General features: G+C 53.6%; 1 protein-coding gene across 3 annotated transcripts in view; it reads left to right on the top strand.

Annotated features, from left to right (window-relative positions):
- Positions 1-26: 26 nt before the first annotated feature.
- MAP4K1 (mitogen-activated protein kinase kinase kinase kinase 1) overlaps positions 27-9,140 on the top strand; it is a 30,342-nt gene continuing 21,228 nt past the window's right edge. Inside the window, exons 1-11 of one of the 3 annotated variants that reach the window (XM_054462591.2) lie at positions 27-1,216; positions 1,388-1,445; positions 1,562-1,652; positions 2,750-2,814; positions 4,567-4,622; positions 4,720-4,767; positions 4,931-4,973; positions 5,064-5,136; positions 6,267-6,398; positions 8,045-8,107; positions 8,218-8,299. In XM_054462591.2, the coding sequence (XP_054318566.1) occupies positions 1,118-1,216; positions 1,388-1,445; positions 1,562-1,652; positions 2,750-2,814; positions 4,567-4,622; positions 4,720-4,767; positions 4,931-4,973; positions 5,064-5,136; positions 6,267-6,398; positions 8,045-8,107; positions 8,218-8,299 (810 nt within the window). In that variant the 5' untranslated portion in view covers positions 27-1,117. The remainder of the gene's footprint in view (positions 1,217-1,387; positions 1,446-1,561; positions 1,653-2,749; positions 2,815-4,566; positions 4,623-4,719; positions 4,768-4,930; positions 4,974-5,063; positions 5,137-6,266; positions 6,399-8,044; positions 8,108-8,217; positions 8,300-9,140) is intronic. The other 2 variants (XM_054462593.2, XM_054462592.2) reach the window with 2 other exon arrangements.

The following is a 9,140-nucleotide window of genomic DNA, read 5'->3' as shown; positions in this document are numbered from 1 at the left end:
AGCTTACCGTATCCCAGTGCGCAGGCGCCTCTCGTGGCGAGGGGGCGGGGCTAAGCTTTTCCCGGGCCACAGACCCAGTTCCAGTGCCGGTGGCGCGGGAGCGTGCGCGCGCGAACTCAGTGGGAAGCAGCCGGAGCTCTGGCGGCGTGCGCGCGCGTTGTACTGCGCGCGGCCATGAGGCCACGGAGCTCTGCGGGAATGCACGCAGCAGCCCTACGTTTAGGCCATGGCCAAGTTCCGAGGGAGGTGTTCTCTGAGGTCCCTCTTGCCAAAGGCCTGGGCGCCTGGTGCAGGATCCTGAGCTCTCCAGTTTCAAGTCTCGGCCCTTGGTCCCCAGCTCCAGGAGAAGGGTCCCATAAAGCTATTGTGCTCTGCCGGGCCAGGGCTGGGGTGAGGGCTCCTAGACTTCGCCGGATCGCGCCCCGTCTCCATTAGGTTCCGGTCTTGGAGCTGAGGGCGAGCGTCCCATTTGTACTGCCATGAATTATATATTATGTATAGGTTTTGTACACTGCAGGCCTACAAAATGCAGTTATGTGCCATGTATGTGGAGGTATATGCCCTGGGTACATCCACGTGTGTACTGTGCACACAGGTATCCAGGCAGATGCACGTCTACACGCCTGCGCAGTGCAGAGGAGGTAACCCAAGTGCATGTATGTGACAGGTGAACAGGCATGTACACTGCATAGCCATCCCTGTGCAGACCTGCCGCCTTCGGGTTGTGGCCAAACCTTCAAGCACCCAGCAGAGGTTTAGACACTACCTAGGAGACGGGGGCGGGGGTTCTAAGGCACCCCCCTCCAACCCGGTTACGATTAAGATCATTTGCATCACATTTACATCCAGCCCTGGGCCTTGGAGGTTGAGGATGGTCCCTTGGGTCCCAAGACAAGCTGCCCCTCAGAGGCTCTCAGAGCCCAGGGGACGGGGGGGTGGAGCCCGTTGCACAGTCGTGCAGTGCAGCTGGGGCAGGAAGCGAGAGTGGGGAGGGGGGAGGCCACAGCCCGCGGAGGCAAGGCGGTTGCAGGGCTTCTGGGGACGGAGGGAGGTGCCAGAACTTGAGTCCTGAGGCCCTGCTGGCCCCTGGGCGCAGGCCCAGCTCCGGCCCCCAGGGATGGACCTCGTGGACCCTGACATTTTCAATAGAGACCCCCGGGACCACTATGACCTGCTACAGCGACTGGGTGGCGGCACGTATGGGGAAGTCTTTAAGGTGAGGAAGCCCCTCTGTCCCCAACACCCTACAACCAGTGACCTGTAAGGCGAGGCCTCGGTAGGGAGGAGGCTACAAGAGGGGTTCCCAGTCCTTGACCTTGACTCAGGGATGCTGTGGAGGGACTCTGGCAAATGGAGCCTGCCTGACTGCCAACTTCCCCTTTGCAAGGCTCGAGACAAGGTGTCAGGGGACCTGGTGGCACTGAAGATGGTGAAGATGGAGCCTGGTGAGGAGGGAACATGGAGCTCCTTCCCCCACCTTCACCTCCTGGGACACTGGGATCACCTCCCCTGTAGCTCTCTCCCCGTGCGAGCTGCCTTTTCTCTCCCGCCCTCCTCACAGATGATGATGTCTCCACCCTTCAGAAGGAAATCCTCATATTGAAAACTTGCCGGCACGCCAACATCGTGGCCTACCATGGGAGTTATCTCTGGTGATGAACCTTAGACCCACCCTGGCACCCAGCCCAGCCCCTAACCCAGAGCCCCCATTTCTTGACGGGGATACCCTCAGTTCTTTTTTTTTTTTTCCTTTTCTTTTTTTGAGATGGAGTCTTGTTCTGTTGCTAGGCTGGAGTGCAGTGGCATGATCTCAGCTCACTGCAACCTCTGCCTCCTGGGTTCAAGCAATTCTCTGCCTCAGACTCCCGAGTAGCTGGGATTACAGGCGCTCACCACCCCACCCGGCTAATTTTTGTATTTTTAGTAGAGATGGGGTTTCACCATCTTGGCCAGGCTGGTCTTGAACTGCTGACCTTGTGATCCACTGGCCTCGGCCTCCGAAAGTGCTGGGATTACATGTGTGAGCCACCGCGCCTGGCCTTGGCACCCTCAGTTCTAACCTTGAACTTCCATTTCTCACCATAACCTGACCTCCCATCCTGGACCCCCATTTTTGACTGGGCTAAGCCTACCGTGATCCTCACTCCTAAGCCCCACTTTTCTGACCAGAGCAGCCTCTAATCTAATCTCCAATCTAGAATTCCCATTTCTGACCAAGAGTACCCCAAACTGATCTCTTCATAGTAACTGAATTTGAAATCAACTCCCTTGAAACGAAGCTCTCATCATTCTGCCTTTGGCTCACCCAGTTTCACTCTCTGCTCTTTTAATATAAACTTCTAAATTCCCTGATCCCCAAATTAATATTCCAGATGCCCCAATAATGACCTCTGCTCCCCAGAACAGGTGCCCTGGGCCCCTCTGTCCCCTCCAAATCTCCATAACCCGTGAGATCTCTGCCCTGCCTCCTAGGTTGGCGTGGGACGGCAGTGGGGTCCCGCCCAAAGGCCTAGGTTTGAGTTGACTTTGCCCCGGAACTCACATTTCCTCTCTGAGCCTTAACTTCCTTGTCTGTAAAATGGGAATGAAACAACCTCACTCTGGTAGACAAGGAGGAGAGGTGGAGTGATGAGAGCTGTTACGTTAAAGTTCTTATTGAGCTAGAACAAGACAGAAACAAACCAGGGGCTTTCCTGCAAATAATAATATATTTACTGCTATTATTATTCTTACTCTTGAACCACTGCAGGTTGCAGAAACTCTGGATCTGCATGGAATTCTGTGGGGCTGGTTCTCTCCAGGACATCTACCAAGGTTAGAGAAAGGACAAGGGGACCCAAGCACCCCTCCCATCCCCACCCCCCCACCCCAACCCAAATTCACCTCTTCCGTCTCTGTGTGTGTATCTCACAGGAACTGTATTTCTGGGCCATATTTCAAACTCCTGCGCTGAGCTGATCCTCTTGCCTTCAGCTGCCGAAGTGCTGAGATTACCGGCTTGAGCCAGTGTGCCTGGCTTTTTTTTTTTTTTTTTTTTTTTTTTTTTTTTAAATATAACTGCTGGGCCTGGTGTGGTGGCTCACGCCTGTAATCCCAGCACTTTGGGAAGCCGAGGTGGGTGGATCACCTGAGGTCGGGAGTTCAAGACCAGCTTGGCCAACATGGTGAAACCCCGCCTCTACTAAAAATACAAAAAATTAGCGGGGCGTGGTGGCAGACGCCTGTAATCCCAGCTACTCGGGAGGCTAAGGCAGGAGAATCGTTTGAATCTGGGAGGTGGAAAACCTCTGATTCCTTCCAGCCCTAGACCTCAAATGTTAGAAAAGGAAGGACTTCATTGAGAAGTCCTTAGGAGGGAAACTGAGGCCCACAGAGAGGAAGTGAATCCCACAGCTGGTCTGTCAGACCTGATGTCTGACGGCCTCTCTCTGTCTGTCTCTCTGTCTCTCTGCCTGTGTGTTGTTCTTCCCTCGTCACCCTCTGGGTCTCTCTCTAAATCTGTCTGTCTCCCCACATTTTGGCCTCTGACCTCTGTCTTTGTCTCTGTCTCACTTTTTTGTTTTTTTCAATCCTGTTCCTTCGGTATGTCTCATGTGTGATCTGTCTCCTTTTCTCTGTCTCTCTCTGTCTCTGTGTCTCTATGCCTTTCCTTATTTTGCAGTCACATCATGCCCCTGCTCAGAGCCCTCCTACAGCTTCCATTTCTCTCAGAGGAGAAGCCCAGACTCCTCATCAGGGTCCACCCCAGGCTGGCCAATCTCACCTCCTCCCACTTTCCTCCTCCCCTTCCACTCCACCCCACTCCCTTTGCTGCTTTCCAGACCCACCAGGGGCTGTCCCACCTGGGGCCCTGCACTCGCTGTGGCTGGTCCCACTCAGAGTGGGAGCCCTCATGTCTTCACCTGCTGTCACCTTCAGAGAGCAGCCCTGACTGACCACCTCTGTGAAATGTCATAGCCCCTCCTACGCGCACCTTTCTTGCTTTATGTTTCTTCTTCTTGTCTATCAGCGTCTGAGGAACTATATCATATTCTACTTATTTATCTTGCTTACTTTCTTTTCTTCTTTCTTTTTTTTTTTTTTTTTTTTTTGAGACAGAGCCTCCTTCTATTGCCCAGGCTGGAGTGCAGTGGTACGATCTCGGCTCATTGCAGCCTCCACCTCCTGGGTTCAAGTGATTCTCCTGCCTCAGCCTCCTGAGTACTTGGGATTACAGGCATGCACCACTACGCCTGGCTAATTTTTGTATTTTTAGTAGAGATGGGGTTTCACCATGTTGGCCAGGCTGGTCTCGGACTCCTGACCTCAAGTGATCCACCCACCTTGGCCTCCCAAAGTGCTGGGATTATAGGCATGAGCCACTGCGCCAGGCCTATTTGCCTCTTTTATTTGCATTGCTGTCTCTTTCTGTCACTGACCACCCCACCATCTCCCCCTCCCACTGGTCCTGTCCTGTTTCCCCTCTCCCTATGGCACCCTCTTAGCTGGTGTGGGGGGGCAGGACTCCCCAGCCCAGGTTCCCTGGCTCCCATCCAACGCCTGGCCTGGCCGGGGTGACCTTTGCAGTGACAGGCTCCCTGTCAGAGCTCCAGATTAGCTATGTCTGCCGGGAAGTGCTCCAGGTAAGGAGAGGCCTGGGGATTCTGGGGATGGGAGGGGAGGGGGGCCCCACTCCAGCCCCCAAACACTCACAGTCCCCTTGTCCACCCTTCTCCCCAGGGACTGGCCTATCTGCACTCACAGAAGAAGATACACAGGGACATCAAGGTGGTCTGGGGGTGCAGGGGTGCTGTTGGGGGGTGGGGCCCAGGAGATGGGAGTGGCATTTCGGGGGCTCAGGGATCAGGGTAGTTTGAGCTGTGGGGTGGAGTGGGGTAGCACTGGGCTGGGGAGAGTCTCTGCAGCCTCCCATACCCCCTCTCATTCCCAGGGAGCTAACATCCTCATCAATGATGCTGGGGAGGTCAGACTGGGTAAGTAAGGCTGGGGGTTGAGCAGGAGGGCTGACTGGGGGGCCGGAAGCGCAGTGGACCTCAGATCACTATGTCTCCCTCTGCTTCCAGCTGACTTTGGCATCTCGGCCCAGATCGGGGCTACGCTGGCCAGACGCCTCTCTTTCATTGGGACACCCTACTGGTGAGTGGTGCCCAGCGGGCAGCTAGGGGTGGAGTGGGGAGTCCGTGGTTTTTCCTACCTTGGTTCCCCGGGATCCTCCTTCCTGCTCCATTCCCCTGCCTCTTCCTTTCTCCTTGGAAGATTCTTTTGTTCTCTCTGGGTGTCTCTTGAGTTTTCCATTTTTCTCTCTCTTTGTGCCCTTTTCTGGCCATTGCTCTCGGTGTGTTTGTGTTGATTTTTATCTTGATTTCTCTGTCCCTCCATATCCATTTCTGTCTTTTTCCTCTAGCTCAGTTTGCAGCACTCTCTGTCTGTTTCTGTCTCTCTCACTCTCTGTCTCTGCCTCTCTGTCTTTTCATTTTGTTTTGTTTTTAGAGACCGAGTCTCACTCTGTGGCCCAGGCTGGATTGCAGTGGCATAGTCACGGCTCACTGCAGCCTAGAACTCCTGGGCTCAGGAGATCCTCCCACCTCAGCCTCCCAAGTAGCTGGGACCACAGGTGTGCACCATGACACCTGGCTAATTTTTAAAATTTGTGTAGAGATGGTGTTGTTTTTTTTCCTTTTCGTTCTTTTTTTATTTTTCTTGAGACGGAGTTTTGCTCTGTTGCCCAGGCTGGAGTGCAGTGGCACGGTCTCGGCTCATTGCAACCTTCACCTCCCAGGTTCAAGCAATTCTCCTGCCTCAGCCTCCAAGTAGCTGTGATTACAGACGCCTGCCACCCTGCCTGGCTAATTTTTGTACTTTTAGTAGAGACGGGCTTTCACCATGTTGGCCAGGCTGGTCTCGAACTCCTCACCTCAGGTGATCTGTCCGCCTTGACCTCCCAAAGTGCTGGAATTATAGGCAAGAGCCACCGTGCCCAGCCGAGATGGGGTCTTGATAAGTTGCCCAGGCTGGTCTCAAACTCCTGGGCCTAAGCCATCCTCCTTGCTCGGCCTCCCAAAGTGCTGGGATTACAGGCATGAGCCATCGCACCCGGTCTGCATCTCCGGCTTCATCTGCCCGTGTCTGTCTTTACTCCTGTCCATCTGTCTCTCCATCTGACTCTCTGTGTGCTGTGTCTCCCCTCAACTCCTTCTCCCTCTCTGCCCCTCCTTCCCTTCCTGTCCCCATGCCACCTCTGGCTCTCTGAGCGTGTCTGCCCCCAGGATGGCTCCGGAAGTGGCAGCTGTGGCCCTGAAGGGAGGATACAACGAGCTGTGTGACATCTGGTCCCTGGGCATCACGGCCATCGAACTGGCCGAGCTACAGCCACCGCTCTTTGATGTGCACCCTCTCAGGTAGGCAGGCGTGGGGTCCGCAGGCCCAGAGATCCTGTCCAGCCCTGGCCCGAAGCCCACCCTCAGCTTCCGCCTTCCATCCCAGGAACCTCCAAATCAGGGATCGCCACTTGAGCCTACCTTGGCACGTGCTGCAGCTCTATTTTTTAAATTTAATTCAATATTTTATTTTATTTTATTTTATTTTTTATTTTTTAAGACAGAGTCTTGCTCTGTCACCCAGGCTGGAGTGCAGTGGCACAATCTTGGCTCACTGCAACCTCCATCTCCCAGATTCAAGTTATTTTCCTGCCTCAGCCTCCCGAGTAGCTGGGACTGCAGGCATGCACCACCACGCCCGGCTAATTTTTGTATTTTTAGTAGAGACGGGGTTTTACCATGTTGGCCAGGGTAGTCTCGAACTCCTGACCTCAGGTTATCTGCCCACCTCGGCTTCCGGAGGTGCTGGGATTACAGGAGTGAACCACCGCACCCAGCCTATTTTTTAATTTTAATTTTTATTTATTTATTTATTTTTGAGATGGAGTCCCACTCTTGTTGCCCAGGCTGGAGTGCAGTGGCACGATCTCAGCTCACTGCAACCTCTGCCTCCGGGGTTCAAGTGATTCTCACGCCTCAACCTCCCAAGTGTGGGATTACAGGTGCACGCCACCATGCCTGGCTAATTTTTGTATGTTTTGGTAGAGACGGGGTTTCACTATGTTGACCAGGCTGGTCTCGAACTCCTGACCTCAAGTGATCCACTTGCCTTGGCCTCCCAAAATGCTGGGATTAAAGGTGTGAGCCACCATGCCCAGACATTTTTAAAATTAATTAATTAATTATTATTATTTTTAGAGACAGGATCTTGCTCTGTCACCCAGGCTGGAGTGCAGCGGCACGATCATAGTTCACTTCAGCCTTGAATGCCGGGGCTCAAATGATCCTCCTGCCTTAGCCTCTCGCATAGCTGGTCCTACAGACCCACATTGCCACACCTAACTATTTAAAAAAAATTTTTTTTGGCCAGGCGCGGTGGCTTACGCCTGTAATCCCAGTACTTTGGGAGGCCGAGGCGGGCGGATCACTAGGTCAGGAGATTGAGACTATCCTGGCTAACACGGTGAAACCCCATCTCTACTAAAAATACAAAAAAAAATTAGCCGGGCGAGGTGGCGGTTGCCTGTAGTCCCAGCTACTCGGGAGGCTGAGGCAGAGAATGGCGTGAACCCCAGGGGGCGGAGCCTGCAGTGAGCCGAGATCACGCCACTGCACTCCAGCCTGGACGACAGCGAGACTCCGTCACAAAAAAAAAAAATAAAAAAAAATAAATAAATAAATAAATAAATAAAAATTTTTTTTTGGTCTCACTATGTTGCCCCAGCTGGTCTCCAACTCCTGGGCTCAAGCTATCCTCCCGCCTTGGCCTCCCAAAGTGTTGGGATTACGGGCATGAGCCACCGCACTTGGCCTTGCCATAGCTCTATCACGCCATAAATGGCTTCCCTTAGGAGAGGCACCCTGGTGCACTGTAAAACCTGAACCTCACTTCCATGCTGTTTCTCACTTTGCCCTCTGCTGACTGCAGTGCTACTAGGAACCCCTCAAGCCATGAGGTCTGGCCCCCTTGAGGGTCTGAACCCCATGTCCTTTCCCTACTATTCTAGAGTTCTCTTCCTCATGACCAAGAGTGGCTACCAGCCTCCCCGACTGAAGGAAAAAGGCAAATGGTACGAGAGAGTGACAGGAGGGAGGGTGAGCGAGGGCAGGGCTGGGGCTGGGTGGCCTGATGGGAGGGTCTCTGGTCCCCTCACCCAGAACCTGGCTTCTTCTTCCCAAGGTCGGCTGCCTTCCACAACTTCATCAAAGTCACCCTGACTAAGAGTCCCAAGAAACGACCCAGCGCCACCAAGATGCTCAGTGTAACCCTCCCTTCCCCCAAGACCCTCAGCCCAGGATTCCCTGGGGCCTTCCACATCTCCCGAGGACATGGATAACTTTGTTCCATGGAGTCCCCGGGGCCTTTCCAAAGTCCCTAGTGCCTCAGAATTTCCCAGGACCACCCCCCACCACCAGAGACCCTCCGGGTTATACCCCAGACCTTTCCCAAATACCCTGAGTTGCCGGAACTGACAAATTCCCAAAGGACTCGAGACTTGTTGCTGAGTGTCCTCTTGAATCCCCAGGGAACCACAGTCTCTTCCAAGACAACTCTGGAATTCTCCCAGCCCCGCTCTGAGAAACCTAAATTCTTCTCATTCCTAAAAATTTCTTAGACTCCCCCAGGTTGGCTGGGCATGGTGGCTCACACCTGTAATCCCAGCACTTTGAGAGGTTGAGGCAGATGGATCACTTGAGGTCAGAAGTTTGAGACCAGCCTGGCCAACATGGTGAAACCCCATCTCTACTAAAAATGCAAAAATTAGCTGAGCATAGTGACGCACGCCTGTAATCCCAGCTACTTGGTAGGCTGAGGTGGGAGAATCGCTTAAACCCGGGAGGTGGAGGCTATAGTGAGCCAGGATCGTGCCACTACACTCCAGCCTGAGTGACAGGGCGAGACCCTGTCTCAAAACAAAAACAAACAAACAAAAAAAATTAGCTGGGTGTGGTGGCATGAGCCTGTAATCGCAGCCACTCAGGAGGCTGAGGCAGGAGAATCGATTAAGCCCAGGAGGTGGAGGTTGCAGTGAGCCTAGATTGTGCCACTGCACTCCAGCCTGGGTGACAGAGCGAGACTCTGTCTTAAAACAAAACAACAAA

This window comes from Pongo pygmaeus, chromosome 20 (genome assembly GCF_028885625.2).
Source record: "Pongo pygmaeus isolate AG05252 chromosome 20, NHGRI_mPonPyg2-v2.0_pri, whole genome shotgun sequence".
Taxonomy (NCBI): Eukaryota; Metazoa; Chordata; class Mammalia; order Primates; family Hominidae; genus Pongo; species Pongo pygmaeus.
Note: the sequence above shows the minus strand (reverse complement) of the source record. Positions and strands in the feature narration are given on the sequence as shown.